Source organism: Molossus molossus, unplaced genomic scaffold (assembly GCF_014108415.1).
Source record: "Molossus molossus isolate mMolMol1 unplaced genomic scaffold, mMolMol1.p scaffold_m16_p_9, whole genome shotgun sequence".
Classification (NCBI taxonomy): domain Eukaryota; kingdom Metazoa; phylum Chordata; class Mammalia; order Chiroptera; family Molossidae; genus Molossus; species Molossus molossus.
Genome location: NW_023425403.1, coordinates 67,055,275 through 67,075,019, shown reverse-complemented (window position 1 = coordinate 67,075,019; position 19,745 = coordinate 67,055,275). Strand labels below are relative to the sequence as shown.

Genomic DNA, 19,745 nt, shown 5'->3' with positions numbered 1-19,745 from the left:
TCCCTGCTTCCACCACACACCCAGCCCTTCACCAAACTATTGTCTGTGTCTCTTTTACTTTTGATGTCTCAGAATAACTTTCTTTCTTTCATTCAAGTGGGTTGTAATCTTGTTTTACCTTTAAAGGTCTTCACTTATACTAAGACCTCTTAGGAGTAAAAATATAAAATATAAACCTTAAATAATTGGGATGAAAAGAGGAAAACAAAAACTGATAGCACCCTGGCTGGTTTGGCTCAGTGATTAAAGTGTTGGCCCATGGACCAAAGAGTCTCGGGTTCAATTTCAGTCAAGGCCTCATACCTTGGTTGCGGTTTGTCCCTGGCCCTGGTCGTGTCATGCAGGAGGCAGCCAGTCGATGTGTCTCTCTCACATCGATGTTTCTCTCTCTCTTTCTCTCTCCCTGCCTCCTACTCTATCTGAAGATAAATAGAAAAATATCCTTGGGTGAGGATTAAAAAAAAAAACTGATAGGATCTCGTGGCGGGGCTTCAAATTAAACATTCAGTTTTGAGTACAACAGTGTGATTCTTTAGAACAGCTTCTTTCTCCTTGAGCATACCTCTCAAGAGCCTCTTGAATGGTTTTCATTTTGCATCTATCTCATCCACTTACATTGCCTTGATGAGATTTGCTGATCACCTTTGGAAACTCTATTCAGATTTTCTTTGTACATGTTTCATCATGTGTCCTTAGAATATAAGCTTTCAAAGGTAGGAAAAGTATCTTTAATCAGCTAAATGTCTGATAGAATAATGAGCATAATTTTTTTTTTGTTAAACTCTGTATATTATTATTATTTTCTTTACAATAGAAAGTTAAAAATCAAGACTTAGATTTACTATACATTTTTTCCTCTCAGATTACAAAGTTTATATCATATAACTGGGGTTCCCTAGATTGGTTTCTTTAAAACAGTCCTAAAGAGACCAGAGAGCGTACAAAACAACTAAACAAACCAAACAGACAGAGCGCGCTGCAGCAGGAAGCAGCCTGTAGCTGGAAGTCTCCAGACTTGACACACACACACACAGAGCGACACCACCACCACAGCCCCGGGGCAGCGTGCAGATGGGACTGAGCACCAGCACAGGGACGGGGTAGCCCCTGGACGACCTGGGCTCCCCCACGAACCACGAGGGAGGTCTGCATCTCTGCTATTTTTTTTAATGCATTTCGTTCATTCTGCTTTTTTTCTTTTTTTAAAAAATGACCAATGGTCTTAATGAATAAAGTATTCATATATACATGAAGTTGGAGAAATGGCTCTGGAGTGTGCGGCTGGGGCAGAGTGATGAGCATAATTTTCAGAAGCTGATGTAAAAGCCCTTTTCTGATTTCTTCTGCAGCTGTATCAAGTGGTGAAAGCCCCACTTAGGAAGCTGTTCTAGTATTTTAGTGAGTAATGGTGGTGTCTCAGACTACATTGGTGATGATGGTGTCTGAAAAAATGAACCAATTTGAAAGCTGTCGAGAAAGCAGAACCATGGGGCTTGGCAGTTGATTGGTTTAGGGAACAATGAAGAGAGGAGGAATGAGAACCTGTGCCCAGGGTTCGGCTTGTGTCTTGGGTTTGTGGTGGTGCTGCACAGAACATGGGAGGGATAGCTTTGGGGAAGAAAAGTTCAAGAAAGCACCTACGTGGATATAACCAGTGGAGAGTAAAAAATGTAGGTTCTGGAGCCCAAGCAAGAGAACTCGTCCGGAGGTAAAGACCTGAGAGGCACAGCGTAGAGATGGTGCTGGGCATGAATGTAGAAGGTCTAGACTAAACGAACTGGTAGGAGTGTGTAGAGTGAAAACCCAGAACAACACCCTGAAGACCATCAACATTCAAGGAATGGGCAGAGGAAAAGGCACTTCGAGTTTACACACAGAAGATTGACGAGACTAGATTGATGGCAGGACCATCAGGAAGGGAGCAGTTAGGGAAACTCAGAAAGAACCATTCAAAAGGGACAGAGTTACCAGGTCAAACAAAGGTGAAAAAGAAAGTGTGATTTGGAGACACTGAAGCCGTGGAGCTAAAGGACAGATTCCAGGGAAGTGATGAATGAATAGAAATTGAAAAGTGGTCATAGGAAAATAGATAGCCTTTAAGGAACTTGAATAAGAGAATCCAGGGTGATCGGGGAGGGAGAGTATCCAGTTTAAATGGATAGGCCGGCCGGTGTGGCTCAGTGGTTGAGTGTCGACCCGTGCACCAATAGGTGCCATTTCGATCCCCAGTGGGGGGCATGCAGGAGGCAGCCAGTCGATGTTTCTCTCTCTCCCTCTCCTGTGCTCTCTCTGTAAAATCAGTTTTAAAAAAAAATTTTTAAGTGGATAGGAAGAAGCCAAACAGAGACATTTAAAGTGCAAAAAACAGAGAAGGATCAGCTGAGCAAACGTGGGGAAAGGAAGAAATCCAGAGTGAAGTGAAGGGATTCAACCTCAGATAGGAGGGCACCTTTCCCAGTCTGAAAAGCAGAAATAATATGTTCAGATACAATAAGATTGTGATTTAGTGGTAAGAATTTAGGGAACCCCCTCTAATGGCTGTTTTCTAATGGCAAGAGATGATAGGGTCAGAATTTTGAGGAAAGTTCTCCAAGAATGTTTTTTTTTTTTTTTTTTTTTAATCCTCACCCGAGGACATCTTTCCATTTTTTACTCAGATAGAGCAGGAAGGAAAGAGAGGAAGAGAGAGAAACATCGAAGTGAAAGGGACACATTGAGTGGCCGCCACCCACACGACCCAACCAGGGCCGGGGACAAACTGTAGCCAAGGTACATGCCCTTAGCGGGAACCGAACCCGGGTCTCTGTGGACCGCAGGCTGACGCTCTAACCGCTGAGCCAAACCGGCCAGGGCTCCAAGAATGTTTGTGAAACGAATTATGGTTCTTTTCAGTCTTCAATAATAATTGCACTAGAAACTATCAAGCACAACAGTCAAATAGAAAGCTTTAGAAACTAGCCTTTATTATATCATTATTCCCCTCAAAAATTAAAATTCACTCAGATAACTGATATTTTAACTGTAAAAGTACAGAAGCTCTCCTACACCAAAGGACAGTTTTAGAGAACTATCAGAAAGTAGCAATAGGCAATCGTATCTGAAAAGTTTGTCTAGCCCAGTCAGTGTGGCTCGATGGTTGAGTATTGCTCTATGCACCAAGAGGTTGCTGGTTTGATTCCTGGTGAGGGCACATGCCCAGGTTGTGGGCCCGATCCCCAGTGGGGGGGTACAGAAGGTGGCCAATCAGTGTTCTCTCTCATTTCTACCTCCTCCCTTCCTCTCTCTCTAAAATCAATAAAGAAAAAAAAATTTTTTTCAGTTTGTTTAAAATACAGCTACTGCTGCCCTGGTCGGTTTGGCTCAGCAGTTAGAGCGTCCACCTGCGGTCCGGAGAGACCCGGGTTCGGTTCCCGCTAAGGGCACGTACCTCGGTTGCAGTTTGTCCCCGGCCCTGGTTGGTCGTGCGGGTGGCAGCCACTCGATGTGTCCCTTTCACATCGATGTTTCCCTCTCTCTCCCTCCCACTCTGTACAAAAAATGGAAAAATGTCCTCGGATGAGGATAAAAAAAAAAAAAAAAAATACAGCTACTGCTAAAACCCTGGGCATGGTAGTTAATAGCCATAACCTCTATGGGCATCAGACCTCTAAGGAATAATATATATTTGTGGAATATAAGATGCATTTCTGGGATTCTTCTACCCTTTCATTCGGTGCTCCCGCCAGTAATATCTCTCAGGGTCCACACAGGCGCAGTAACCACCTGCTTCCTAAGTACCTAGAGGAGGCAAGCCCACCTTTGCCTGAGGTTGGACTGACTTCCACTGTCCCAGACAACTTGCCTCTGCAGTGTGTGTCACTGAACAAAAAGAAAACAAACCCTGCAGTTAGCCAGGTTTCTTAAAGTGAAGTCACGGTATAATTATCATTCTTTTATGGTATGTTTATGTTCCAGGATTCTAACTCATGTGTTCTTTGTGATTTCTCGGAAAGTTTCAAGAACATTTCAGCATCACAAGTGTTCCTTAGGCAATGTACTTCATAAATGGTTCAAACAAATTACATTTTTCCACATGTGTGTCATACTTTTCAGTTCATACTTAACTGTTTTAAGATTTTCTTAAGAATACTTTTTTGCATGTTTTCCTTATACACCTATGTAGTTAAATTTTATAGTCAGCATGACTAGGGGAAAAAAACCCACTGAGGGGAGAAGTTAATTTTGTTTTAGTGAGGATATAATTATTTTTCAGATTCATACATTTCACATTATCGTGGTGCTCTTCAAATTAAAATGTGTTTCTGATTTAATGTAAATGAGTATTTTAGCCCTGGCCGGTTTGGCTCAGCAGTTGGAGCGTCGGCCGGCAGACCAGAGAGTCCTAGGTTCGGTTCCCGCTAGGGGCACATATCAAAAATTTTTTTTTAATTTAAAATAAATAAATTAGTATTTTAAAGAAAGACAGTCATTATAGTGAAACCTAAAGCCCACATACAGTATAAATCATCTGTTCCCTAGAATGTTTTAGAATGCCTTTCTTTCATCTAAGTGTATGTGTATTCAGGTTTGAGGAGATTAAGAGAGAAAACTGTTACAAAAATTACTCATTACAAATGTTGAATTTACACATACTTTACATATGACAGAAGCAAACCTACTGTATAATAGTAATAGTAATATCTTGAGTTTTTATAACTTCTTTCTACCAAAATGTTTAAAACACTTTTAGGTCAGTATGTTATGCTGCCATACTTAAGGATCAGTTATAGATTACTTTCAGTCAAGTATGTCTGAAAATAAGGAATCAGAGAAAGGAAAAGTTTTAAATTATCCCTGCACAGTGAGAGGTGGCCCTTGGCTTATGCCTTCTAGAATCTAAGAGGGCACTAAGCTTTTCCCCAACATAGATATTTTTCAGTTCATAACAAGAATATTTAATATTTGTATATTAATCTATATTTCCTTTAGTATTCATTTATTCCAGACCTATGATGGTCTTATACTTATTTCACAGAAGCAGCAACCGAATCTCAGTTGTCCGTTCTGTGGAATGGTAACTCTCCTCGATTTTGAGTTGCATAAAAGACACGTGATTTTGTTTAGATTGTGCTCTGTGGACCTCTCTGTTTGTGTGGACTTGTACAGAGAACTTAGTAGAACTAGGTCATATTATTTTGAGTTTTCATAAGTATCTTGGCTTCTTCTTTAATCTTTTCATCATCTTCTTTAAAATTACAGATATCTTTGTTGTATCCTGTAAGTAAAACTCTGTCTTGTGTGAAGCAATATAATATCTCATCATAAAAATATTTTATCTGTGTATGTATGCCCTTTTAACTTTTTTTCACATCTATTATGTACTGTATAGGCCTGTCATTTTCTTTCTTTCTTTTTTTGTTAAGAATGAAATGTGTATTTTTCCCGCTACATTTTAGAAGTTTGACATGTTTTCTTTTACAAAGTTAAGTACATCTCCCACCCCCCACCCTTTTATTTAATCATTAAGGAACAAGTAAATCACCTCTTGCTGTCATTTCTAACCCTGTGTTTTTATGACTCTCTTAGTATGGTAGCAGTTTATAACCAGACAATTCTAGGACCTAAGGAGACACACAAACTGCAAAGCTATAAAACAAGTCTCTGGAACTTGTGGTGGCCAGAAGAGAATGTTGACAATGATAGGAGATCAGTATGGTCATAGTTCTGTTAGGTATTATATTGGAATGTTTTGATATAAATTTAAAAAGGTACTGATCATGCCTGGCTGGTATGGCTCAGTGGTTGAGCGTCGACCTATGCACCAGGAGTTGCCAGTTCGATTCCCAGTCGGGGCACATGGCCAAGTTGTGGGCCAAATCCCCAATCGGGGGCATGCAGGAGGCAGCCAGCCGATGTTCTCTCTCATCGATGCTTCTGTCTGTTTCTCCCTCTCCCTTCCTTTCTCTCTGAAATCAATATTTTAAAAAAAAGTTACTGATCACGTGTCAAGGAGCCAACACTGAGAGAAGGCCAGGAAACAACGTGGAGAAAGTATAGGCCTTGGAGTGAGTCACACTCTGGAAATCAGTGCTCAAAATGGAGAATGGAGTTTATAGTCTGAAACTGATGAAAATGAGCAAGAATGTGCATCAAAACCTACCAGATTACACTGAGATAGTAAAGACCGGAAAGTAGACAGCAGCTAGCTGAATACTTCACAGAAGGGAAAGCCAGGCACTGTGAGACATGAATACCAGCAGACAAAGCAGTCAGGTCCAAGGCACTATCCAGTGACCGGTGAGCTGAAGGGTCCGCACAAGCCAGCCGGAACAGAGACAAGGTGCCCCAGTTCTGCTGGCAGTACATTTCAACTCAGGCCCACTTCAGCATGTTAATACTAGCTTCATCTACCTGCATCACCAATGAGTGACCTTAAGATACTATCCAAGTTCAGGGAAGAATGTTTCAGGTTATTAGTTATGTCTCCTAAGTTATGACAGCACAATTATCTCATTCGAGTAAACACTTGAGTTCTCACTAAGCTTTCAGTCATAGGGTATGGCTCCAAAAATGTTTATGTCATCGGAAACACTTCAGCCTAAGGAGTAGATAGACCTATTCCGCTTTGCTCTACCCAGGACTTCTTTCTTTATTGTGTTCTAGGCTCAGAACTTTTAACACTAGTAGATAATCTGAGAAAAACAATCAAGATGATGAAAGAATTCTTTTCAGTCATAAGAGAGATGAATGAACTGGGAGCGTTTAGACAAGGGAAGATTTAGATATAAGAAATTCAAAACAGACTTGTGAAAGAGGCAGAATGGACTTGTATACATGTCTCCAAAGGTTGGGGTTAAACATAATAGTAGACATTATAAGGAGACACATGTTGTTTGTTTTGTTTGTTATTACTGTTGTTGTTTTGCATAGAGACTAGGTTAAATAACTTGAAGATCCCTTCTAAACCTGAAATTGTGTGTATCAAAAGCCTTGCTAGAGGGTATCTCCGTTATTGTGTAAATATTAATAGGTCTCGCCCCGGCCGGTTTGGCTCAGCGGTTGGAGCGTCGGCCTGTGGTCCTGAGAGACCCGGGTTCGGTTCCCGCTGAGGGCACGTACCTCGGTTGCAGTTTGTCCCCGGCCCTGGTCGGTTGTGCGGGTGGCAGCCACTCGATGTGTTCCTTTCGCATCGATGTTTCTCTCTCTCTTTCTGTTCCTCTCTCTCTCCCACTCTACCTGAACAAAAAATGGAAAAATTGCCTCGGGTGAGGATTAAAAATATATATATATATATTAATAGGTCTGAACCCAAAGAAACTTGCATTTGAATCCTAATTTCACTTCTTAGTAGCTAATGAACATGCCAAATTTCTTAAAACCTAAACCTCAGTTTCCTCATCTTCAAAATTGAGGTAATATCTATCTCCTGGAGAAGTTTAAATTGTTATGTGAAATACTTAACTCAAACCCTAGCACATAGTAGATACTCAATGAATGTTAATTCTTGTCCTTCCTCTTCCTCTCTCCACATCTAAAAACTTCATATTCTCCCCTTGAGGCAAAGAGACCATCCTAAGATGAGGTTAGCCTACAAATGGGAGCAAATATTTTTTTAAATTTTTAATTTATTTTTAGAGGGAGAAGAAGGGAGAGAGAACCATTGACGAGAGAGAGACATTGATTGGCTGCCCACTGCACACCCACATTGGGAATGGAGCCCACAGCCCGGGCATGTGCCCTGACTCAGAATTGAACCAGTGATCTCCTCGTCTATGTGTTGACGCTCAGCCACTGAGCTACAACTGCTGGGCGTGGGAGCAAATATTTAAATGGAAAGACTGAGGGACTATGGAAAACAGTTTGCAGTTGTAAATACTCAGGCTATTCTCTAACAGTTTTGCCGTGCAAAATCTGTTTTGTCTAGTACTTAGAGTATAGTGCATTGGCACTCAAGGTATATTTTTAACTTCATTAAAAATCATACATTACATTGTGCTGAAATTTTCTTTGATAATGTAAAATTCTTATTGAGTACTCTATAGGCTGGATGACTTTGAATTAAATTTACATTTTTACACTATAAATTGTGTTAGATATAATAATGATATCTTGGTACGTGTTTTTTAATCTTTATGTTAAAAATCTCTACTAAACGTGTTTACAAGTAGGTCTGAAATCTACTTTAAAACATTTTCCAAAAAACTGGTGAGGAAATAGACAAAACAATGTTGATGAACAATCTGGCAGTTTCTCAAACAGTTAAACATAGAGTTACCACATGACCCAGCAATTCCATTTGGAGGTATATTCTCAAGAGAAGTGAACATCCACAAAAGGTCTGTGTATGGATGTTTATAGCAGCATTATTCACAATAGCCAACCAGTGGATAAACTCAATGTCCATCAGCTGATGAATGCAAAACAAAATGTGGTATAGCCATATAGTAGAATATTATTCGGCCATAAAAAAGGAATGAAATACTAATATATGTTACAACATAGAGGAACTTTGAAAACATTATGCAAAGTAAATGAAGCAGTCGCAAAAGACCATATGTTATATGATTCCATTAATATGAAGTATCTACAACGGAATCTACAGAGACAGACAGTAGATTACTGGTTGTTTAGGGCTTAGAAGTTAAGGGGAAAGGTGGGATAGAGGAGTGATAGTTAAAGGAATCAGGATTTCTTTTTGAGAAGATAAATTTAAAAACTGACTACAGTAATAGTTGCACACTTCTGTGAACATACTAAAAACCATTGATTTATATACCTTAAATGGATGACTGTATTGTGTGTTCATTATAGCTCAATAAAGCTGTTTTAAAAGCATTAGAAAAATGTGCCCTGGCCGATTTGGCTCAGCAGTTAGAGTGTCGTCCTGCGGACCTGAGCGTCCTGGGTTCAGTTCCCGTTAAGAGCACGTGCCTCAGTTGCGGTTTGTCCCTGGCCCGGGTTGGGGTCGTGTGGGTCGCAACCACTCGATGTGTCTCTCTCACATCGATGTTTCTCTCTCTCTCTCTCTCTTCCTCCCTCTCTCCTTCCTGCTCTATCTGAAGATAAATGGAAAAATGTCCTCAGGTGAGGATAAAAAAATTAATTAATTAAATAAAAGCATTAGAAAAATGTAGATGATTGTTGAAGTTGAACAATAGAAACTGAAGGTTTAACATGCCATGCTCTCATTTTGTTATTTTTGAAAGTGTTCATAATAAAAAGGTTTTCAAATAACCTTTTAGATGAAGTTTAAATATTGTATGTATGGTTTTAAATAAGGTTAGTTATTACCTTGTTCCCTCAAGTAGAAGTGCCATACAGAATTATCTGACTTGTTAGTCATGAGACGTTGTCATTCTTATATAAAAGCACTTACATTCAACCTGCAGTGGAGCACATAGTTTGCATTATATTTGTCAGAGCTATTTTCATCAAGAAATGCCATCTATGTGTCCCCTTGCCAACATCTTTGCAGAGTTTACAACTTTCAGCAATTTATTGGCATGAACTATGCAGTTCTGCTAAGCAGCTGCTCTGCAGTTGAGCTGTTTTAATATGCACCACTCTATGCAAATAGTTTATATAAATGGCCACGATATGTGCTTTTGGATTCAAGATAGCAGTAGATCTCTTTCATGGAGATTATTTGTATAATAACAATCATCATTGTCATCTGGAAGTTCCATAAGAATGTCCTTGCCCTTGACTCCTTCTGTTTTGAAGAGTAAATATTTTACTACAATGTGGTTTTTATTGTTGTGTTTTATTTTAGTTTTATCTAAGTTTCAATTATGTGAGTATACATAATTCTATATTTATTAATTGTAATGAATGGTTCACTCATTCTTGAAGTTACTGTAATTTTTCTCTATTTGATATACTAGAATTATAACATATATACTTATTAGCTTTTGAAAATGAGTACAAAAACATGTCAGAATTAATGAATATCACTGTAAGTCAGACTGTGTAAAATACTTCTGTATTTCAAGGAGTCAGACGAGTGGTGAAAGGAAAACGAGAATTGGGGCATGGTGCATTTCAGTGTTTGAATTTTACAATGCTGCTGTAATTTAACAAAACAGGAACTTAAAATGTATTCTGAGAAATGGTTTATAAATTAGTGAATGATTTGCTGGGTATAGGCTAGAACTGTCCGAATGAAGAGTGTCCAGATTAAGACATTCCACATTTTGTTATTTTGGAGAAGAGAACCAGTATTCTTCCTGAGCACCCTCGAGTGAAGTCTGCTAGACAGATTTTCTTGTCCACATGTACAGATATTGTACTCTTTTATTCAGATGAATAGCCCATAACAGCAGAAAGAAAGTATTTAATTTGCTCATTTATTCTTAGATTGGAACACACAACCAAAGACCATCAAAAATGCAAGAAAATTAATAGCACAAAAGGAAAAAAATCACAATAATCAGAGAAACTGAACCCCTTCCCCAGAGGGGAAAAAAAAACAAAATTCTAGAGCAGATAAGAAATTAAAATGTATTGTAATTAGTTTCTTCAGAAAGATTTGAGAAAGTAATATTTTCATAAAATAAGAAACAGTCGGGGGGGTGAGTTTATGATATTTTAAAATTTTGCTAAAACCAAAATTATGAAGTTTTTGTAGTAAGTAAAAATATCGGTAGAAGGATGTGAGCAAAAGTCAGCGAACTCTCCTAAGCTTAAAAAAAGGTTAAAAATAAATGTAAGTTAAGGAATAGCTAAACAATATCGAAGAGTCCAGAGAGAAAGAAAATACATATCACACAGCAATCAGCTTGGCATCATAGTTCTCAGAAATTTGACTTTGGAACAGAGAAGTAATACCATCAAAGTTCTGAAGGAAAGCACAATTCTTTCTTCCACAGTATCCTCTTGGAAACATACTAGATTGTATGCCATCAATTATAAAAAGAGAGATGCGAGAAATAATGGATCTTGATGTGCAATAAAAAGAAATTTCAGAATAAAAATCGTGCATCAGTCTTTTTTTTTAAATCCTCACTGGAGGACATTTTTCCATTCTTTGCTTAGATAGAATGGGAGGGAGAAAGAGAAACATCTACGGGACACATCGAGTGACTGCCACCCGCACAACCCAACTAGGGCCGGGGACAAACTGCAACCGAGGTATATGCCCTTAGCAGGAACCGAACCCGGGTCTCTCTGGACCACAGGCTGATGCTCTAACCGCTGAGCCAAACCGGCCAGGGCTGTGCATCAGTCTTAAAAAGTCCGTCAAAATTGATTCCAGCAAACATTATGATTAAGAAGCAAGATAATCTTAGGTAATATATTTTTTTTAAAGGCATATATTGTTTCAGTCGTTGAGGAAAAGGCAGGACTCACAGAAGGGAAATAACTCTAAGCAATTCAAGATTGAAATGGAAACTAGAATAAATGGTGTGATTTTGAGCAATAAATTCAATGTAAGGAAAAAATCCAGTTGAACTTGATACTTGAAATATTCTCCTTTGAACAACAGAGGTTTCTTTTCTGGTGAATCTAATCACAGTCTCTGCTCTGCAGTGAACAGTATTTATAAATCATTAGACAATATTACAAATAAGCCTGCTGACCAATCAAGAAAGGACAGTTACAGAACAGAAGAAAGCAAAATCGAAAGCTAGGAAAATGAAATGCAAAACTCAAGTCCAAACAATAAGAGCAAAATCTTACAGGAGTCATTCAGAAACATGGTAAGAACTGAACCAGGTTAGAAACAAACCAGAAGAATTCAAGATTATTTCCTTTTGCCAAAGGATTCCGTTTTGGCCCTGGCCGGTTTGGCTCAGTGGTTGGAGCGTCGGCCTGCGGTACAGAGAAGGATTCCGTTTTGCAGTGGCAGATATGTTTTCTAGTTCTTATATGATGATTTACTTATTTTTGTTTGTTTTGTCAGTTTGTGAAGATAAGAGCTATATTAAAATGTTTTCATGGTTAGGAAAACTCAACATTATAAAAGTCAGTTCTTCCTAAGTTTTTTTTAATATATATCCCACCTCTATCCCTAAGACTACAGCCAAAAATACTTAAATCATTAAACATTAAAACAGAACATGGGTGCATGAATAAACAGACCATTGGAATAGATTTTAAAAGTCCTGAAATAAATCATATACTTATGGACGTTTAGTATATGATAAAGATAGAATCATGGAAGTACGGAACAGACTGACAAACCTCAGAGGGAAGGGGGGTGGGCGAGGTGGGAAGAGATAAACCAAAGAACTTATATGTATATATGCACAGCCAATCCATATGGACACTAGGTTGGGGAAGGCGGGACGGGGGTGGAAGGGGGAAGGAGGGGGTCACTGGGGAAAAAAGGGGGACATCTGTAATGCTTTCAACAATTAAAAAAAAATAGCATCTCAAATTGGTGAGAGAAAAATTGTCTCTGTAGGATAAAATGTTATTACAGAATCGTCATGGGGAAAAAGATATTTAATCCACCATACATATCACCAGAAACCAGGATAAACTTTAAACAGATCAAAGTTCTAAATGTTTGAAAAAGAAACTGTGAAAGTAACCTGAGGAAAATGGAAGAAGAAACCATGGAGAAGGCTATAAAATTAAAGACTGATGTATTCAACCACATAAGAATCAGAGAGTGCATAGTAAAAAAAAAAAAAAAATGTAAACAAAGTCAAATAAAAATGGGAAAAAAATTGCCGTTCATATTACAAAGGGCTGATATCTCTAACATATAAAGAGCTCCTTGAAAAGTATAAGAAAATGACCAATCACCCAGTAGAAAAATGGGTCAAGGATAGCAAGAGAAAAGGAAATACATTTATATATATATGAAAAGCAGCTCAACCTCACAATAGAAGAAATGCAAAACAAACATACCCAAACACTTATCAGACTGGCGAAATTCCAAAAAGGCAACACAAGTATCCATTTTATCAATTAGGAAACTGAAGCTCATTGAACCAGAGTAGATTGCCTATGTTTACACAATTAATAATAGAGTCAGGAATGGATGTGTCTTTGACTCCTCTACTGATACTAAAATATTTCCACTACATGTGCTTGGCTTTCTGTGTGTTCAGTAGATGGTGGTATTTGGGGTACTATTTGATGTTCAAGTGAAATTTTCTTTGCTCAAATTTACCATTAATATGAAAGGGATCATCTACATGATCAAACATAGTAAAACTGAACAAAATGGTTCTACATTTTATTTTTATACCCATTGTATTATCCTAATAGGAATTTTACAGAATGTTGGTCCTTTAAAGTGTTCCTGACCTGGGTTTCAGAAATCATGCTAACAGTTTAATACTGTCAGCGAACAAAAGCAGTGCTTTGACAACACCCTGAGTCTGGGTGAACCTAGTCTGGATAAAGCAAAGACATGTGATTTCTCTTCTATGTCCTGACCAGCTTTAGGGGTAATCTGTTTCCTATCACTGCTCCTATACCCAGTCACACAGGGAAACCAAAGAGAAACAAAATTGTGGTCCCCTCTAGGGCACTTAGGGTCCAAACTCTACCTAGTACACCTGCAGCTTCCGTTTCTTCTTACTCATGCTCATTGCCCCCACTTCCCTCGCCCCAGCAAGTATGATCCCCTTTACTTTATTTATCTGTAGACTAGAGGTAGGTAGGGAAAAAGTACTTTTTTCCTTTTTTAACATCTTTATATCAAGATACAAAAAGTAGTGCCACCAAAAGGAAGTTCTTTCAAGTAGAAAATGTCCTTTGGCTTGGCTGAAAGACTGTCATCTCCCTTCCCTTCTACTCACCACAGTAAGTAGAACAGGAGCTGAAAGCTGCCATAGCACCAGACATGTCCAACATTAGATCAGTGGTCGTCTCCTTCACTCTAGGGGAGCATGTAAATGAAATAACATAACCTTGAAAGCAAAAAAGCCTTCTAAGGCTCAAATAATAGTATGTCATAGTGGCAGTGTCTGAGGTGTAGCCATTCTCGTGCGCCCAGCCAACCCCAGTGCTGCAGGAAAGAGAGAGAGGACTCTGGTACCATTTTTACCAGCTCCTCTCTTGGCCCAAGATTTATTAAGCTCTGTGGCTTAAACTCAACAGCTCTGTTTTAAAATACCCACTCAAGCTAGATGGTTCTAAATAGAACTAATGACAGCCAGAAAAAAAAAAAGGCCTGTAGGAACTTGCTTAGACACCGAGCTGATGTCTATAAACAGATTAGTGAAAGGGAGCAGAGCATCTTTCTATCACCATAAGTTTGTGTTGTGGCATGAAGGTGAAATAAAGTAATAGGCAAAAAATACCTCTAACAGCCTACCACTGTTCCACACATAATAAAGGACAGTTTAGTCTGTCCTCTGTCCAAATGCTTGTGTTTGATTGAATCAATGTAATGATTAATCATAAATATCCACTAAGTCATATTAGGTGCTAAAAGTTTGACTATAGAGAAAAATAAAAGACAAAATAGACTTGAAAGAGGGAACAAGTGAACATTTTTATCTGAGTGCTTCAAGAAGTTCAGCACAGTAATTCTTAGTCCAAACAGCAACTGGATAAAACTAACTCCACTTTTCTTTTGTGGGAGAATAGGGAACAGTATGGTTAAGTCCTGAAGATGTATTAAACTTACTCCTTGAGCTGCTAATTGGTAAACAGAAAAAAAAAAATTGGCCTCTTTTTTATATAGTTTACAAGGTAGAAAAAGTTAAATGCCGACACAATTTACTCAACAAACATGTATAACAACTATAATGGAAAGTAACCCTGCCAGTGGTTTCCAGATTTGTCGCTTAGAATGACCTGGAGAGCTTTCAAAATTTTCAATGCTGAGGTCACACCCCAACCCAAATATTTTATAGTCTCTGGGGCTGGGACACCAGCATCACTAGTTTTTGAAGTTCCATAGGTATATCCAATGTACAGAAAAATTTAGGAACCATTAGAATGACATGTTTATTGTTTTTCATGATGAAACTGTCAATGACCATGTGAGGCACGTATGTTATTCATTAATATGTTATTTTATACTATGGTGTAATTATTTCAAATGTTTCTTCTACTTCAAGAATAAAAATAAATGTTTTAACATCAATCATTATCAGTGTACTTGCTGAACTCATACTTGCCATTTTCTTCTGTTTTTATACATCAACAGGAATTGGCAGCAATGAAGCAGATTCTCACTAATATGCGCAGTAAGCGTTCTGAGGACAGGTTGCTTCTCACCAAGCCGGAATCAAAATATGTGACAGAAAATCAAAAATCAAAGACTTTGAATGTGCCTAGAGAACATGAAGACAATGTGTTTATACCCAAACCAACACTCTTTGTAAGTACAAAGGAAAAAAGAAAAAAAATTTTAATTTTAATCACTCTGATTTTCACTAAATATATTTCACTTAAATTTCTTTCCTCGTTGGTTTTAAACTAATTTTAATTGTTTAATGGAATAGCCTAGAAATATCTGTATTAATCCCTTTTATGAATATATACACACACACATATATATATGTCTCCTATCTTACAGCTGATAACTGGGTTTTATATTTCTAGTTAATATGTTGGACTTGCCCAGAAATTAGCCTTAATCTAGCATTTACCTCCTTCAGTCTCCAGGGACTAATTATAGGGGAATCAGAAAGACATTTTTATAAAATTGTAATTTATAGCCCTGGCCAGTTTGGCTCAGCGGTTAGAGCGTTGGCCCGCGGACCAGAGAGTCCCGGGTTCGGTGCCTGCTAAGGGCACACGCCTCGTTTAGAGTTTGTCCCCGTGTGGGTGGCAACCAGTCATTGTGTCTCTCTCACATTGATGTTTCTCTCTCTTCCTCCCTCTCTCCCTCCCACTCTATCTGAAGATAAATGCAAAAATGTCCTCAGGTAAGGATAAAGAAAATAAATAAATAAAATAAAATTTTAATTTATATAAGAATAAAAGGTATACAAAATATTACCCTTCCCCTTTTATTTGTAAAGCAGTATATTTTGCTCTAAGAGTTTTCTTGTGAAGTATGAAACCAATCATATTAACATCAAATGAAATGCTTATTAGGTAGAAATGCATGTGCATAGAAATTAGTTAAAGAACAAGAAATTAGAACAATTTGAAAATGATTATTTTAACAAATACTAAGAATAACAATTAAAAAGGCAACAATCAAAAAGTAACATTATTAAATTCACCATACTTCAACATGGTTTCCTGTGCATGCTTTAATTTCTCAGAAGAAACATGATTTTTTTACCATATGAATAAAAAGACTTGAAACCAGATTTTAACTATAATATTCTGATTCAGTGAGCTCTCAGAATCTTAATTTTTTTTAAAAACTCCCTAGATGATTATAGTAATCGGTCAAGTATGAGAGCTTCTGATCTAAGCTATTTCATTATACATTCAGATAATGATACTCAAGATCAATGAGGTGATTATATAGTTCAACCTTTTAAAAAGAAAAGTGACAGAGCCCTGGCCGGTTTGGCTCAGCGGTTAGAGCGTCGGCCTGCGGTCCGGAGAGACCCGGGTTCGGTTCCCGCTAAGGGCATGTACTTCGGCTGCGGTTTGTCCCCGGCCCTGGTTGGTCGTGCGGGTGGCAGCCACTCGATGTGTCCCTTTCACGTCGATGTCTCTCTCTCTCTCTCTCTCTCTCTCTCTCTCTCTCTCTCTCTCTCTCTCCCTCCCTCCCTCCCACTCTATCTGAACAAAAACTGGGAAAATGTCCTCAGGTGAGGATAAAAAAAAAGAAAAGAAAAGTGACAGAGTTACAATCTAATGAAAATCTATGTGGCAGTACTAGAGTTCGAGCTGAAGAGGAAAAAACAGGGAGCCCTGACTTCCCAGCCTGAGTCAAGGCAGCTGTACCGGAATCTGCAGCGAGAGCCTGGATCTTTCCCAGTGGTCATCAGCTCTGTTTCTCCTGGGTTTCCGGTTACTCCGAGTTCTCACTTCCTCGTTGTCTTGCTCACGACTTCTTGTCTTGAGACGTTTCTGTGTCTCTTTCCCACATCTACTCTCTTAAAATCTAGTTCTTCCTATATTTTCGAGGAGCAAGAATTTAATTGGCACAGCTCATCCTTGTTGGGTGATACCCTTTGTGGCAAGATTTGTTAAGGCTGTTTGCCAGCCTACTGAATAGCTACCCTTATAGTGAGCAGGGGTCACATGGTACCAAATAAAGCTGCCTAGGGCTGTTTATTCAGACGGACCATCAATAGGCAAGTTTTCCTTACAAAGTAGACTGAGATTATGGCAGACACGCTGATATGTTGGAATACACAGATGTTATGGCAGATATGGGGTCAGATGCAAACCACAAGATACAGCAGAGGCTAAAGTCTATCACACTCTGTGATCTGCTTTTCTGACTCTCTGTTTCAGGCAGTGAGCTATTCCTTCTGACCCTGACCTCCTACACTGCTGACTTTAATATCCTGAAATCCTGACTGTAACTGCTACATAAGTAATAGTAAGATTTCTCCAGTATCTCAAGATAAGGTTATGCAGTGAGAATGAAATTAAGAAGATTCAAAATATAAAGTATTAACTGGGCAGTTTTTAGTTCCTTCTTTATGCTTATTTATTTTTCCACAGTAAACTTTATTTCTTTTATAAGAGAAAATTTTTCAGAGAAGTATGGGCTCAGCTCTGTCTTTATGAGAACTGAGAGATAATACTGTAAACCAGTCAAATCAAGACTATGTGCTAAGCCTGGCTGGTGTGGCTCAGTGGTTGAGCGTTGACCCATGCACCAAAAGGTCGCTTGTTCGATTTCCAGTCAGGGCACATGCCCAGGTTGTGGGCCCAATCCCCAGTGGGGGGCATGCAGGAGGCAACCAGTTGATGTTCTCTCTCATCAGTGTTTCTATCTCTCTCTCCCTTTTCCTTCCCCTCTCTCTAAAAATCAATAAAGAAAAAAATAATTAAAATTTAAAAAAGACTATGTGCTAAGCCTGGGCAGTTTTCTCAGTGGTTAGAGCGTCAGCCCTTGGACCGAAGGGTCACAGGTTCGATCCCCAATCAAAGGCATGTACTTGAGTTGCAGGTTCGATCCCTGGCCCCGGTTGGGGTCACGTGGGAGGCAACCAATCGATATGTCTCTCTTACATTGATGTTTCTCTCTCTCTCCCTCCCTCCCTTCTAGAACTCTATCTAAATTTCAATGGAAAAAATATCCTCAGGTGAGGATTAACCAAAAAAAAACTATGTGCTAATAATTCAAAATTAGAAATGTGAATTGGCTGAGTCACCTGGGGCAAATCATTGAAATGCTCTGAGCAGGTTCTTACCTGTAAAATTAGGAGGGAAATGATATGAAATGAAGTCTGAACTTCCTTTATACTTACATGCTATGATTCTCATAAGGTATCATACTTCTTACAGTTATTATATTGAATACTTTTAGTTTTTTATAACAATATTTTATATATATTCCCTCATCTTGTTAATAAGAATTTATGATGCAGATATTTCTAGTTTACTTCTAGATTCTTTGGCTGTTGACATTTTTTCTTTATATTAAATTTAATATACATTTTCCCTTAGGACAAAAACAGGACTAAAAGTAGGTAGGTAATTCCTAGAGTAGTCAAAGCCATAGAGACAGAAAGTAGACTGGTGGTTGCCAGGGATTCAGGAAAATGGGGAGTTACTGTTCAATGTGTACGGAGTTTCAGCTGTGCAAGATGAAGAGTTCTGTGGCTGGGTGGTGGTGATGGTAGCACAGTGTGAATATACTGAATGCCACTGAACCGTACACTTAAAAATGGTTAAAATCATGTAATTTATGTTATATGTATATTACCATAATTTTAAAAAATGTTTTCAGTAAATAAGTTATAGCAACAGTTTTTCTCATTATTTGTGAGGGAAACTTTTTAATGTCATCAAAAATGCAACTTAGCTGTTATTTGTCATATAGCAATATAATGAGTGCAATTGATTGTGTGAAGACAAGTGATAAGGATGTCATACCGCATTACCACAAGAGTAAGTCCTAACTCTATGTCTCTTGACATTTTCCACATCATAACACACCTTGAAAAGTATAATATTTCTGTGGCACACCAGGGCAAATGACGTTTAGATTGGAGGGGCTGCAGCCATCTCAGGTTTTATCACTTTCTTGTCACATTTGTTTGGAAGCTCTGGTCTCACTTTTTAATGTTGAATCTAAATTTATCTCACCAAAGTATACTCGGACCTCAAGCTATCTAGCTATGCACATTTACATTTTTAAAAGTAATTTTTCAATTTGTAGTGTCAGGAATACCAATTGCTGTTTAATGTAGCTGGGCGCTAGACTGGAAAGAGGAATTTTGGCGGAAGACGGGAAAAGGCAGTGGGCTCGGTGACCTGGAGCGCTCTCTCGCTAGCTGGTGGGACGCCAGTCAGCTCTTCTAGACACTCCAGTTGGGCCCTGCCGAGGAGGGCTCATAGATAGTTATTTCTTTGATTCCCAGCTTATATATCTTTTTTTGTATATCTACTAAACACAGTCTTCAGAAAACTGGCAGGGGTTGAACACTAATAGATTTTTAATTTCTAGCTCATTTTCTAGATTCCAGGAATAACCCACCTGGGTCATTATGTCTGCATTTATCAGTCATCTTTCTTTCTTATTTTAATATACTTTCTCAATATGTTGTAATCCCCAAGTTATATATTAATATTTTAGTAGCCTGCTTCTGGATGGCACAAAGGTACCAATCTTACTAGTTATCTCCAAAATCATAGTGATACTTTTGGTAGGTTTCCAGTCAGTCTGTCATCTGTTTTTACCACAGCTCTCTGAGTTCTCTTCTAAATAC

General features: G+C 38.5%; 1 protein-coding gene across 1 annotated transcript in view; it reads left to right on the top strand.

Annotated features, from left to right (window-relative positions):
- The window catches only part of PIBF1 (progesterone immunomodulatory binding factor 1), a 183,068-nt gene that overhangs the window by 153,590 nt on the left and 9,733 nt on the right, over positions 1–19,745 (top strand). The window contains exon 17 of the mRNA XM_036250417.1: positions 15,095–15,268. Coding sequence (XP_036106310.1) covers positions 15,095–15,268 — 174 coding nt within the window. The remainder of the gene's footprint in view (positions 1–15,094; positions 15,269–19,745) is intronic.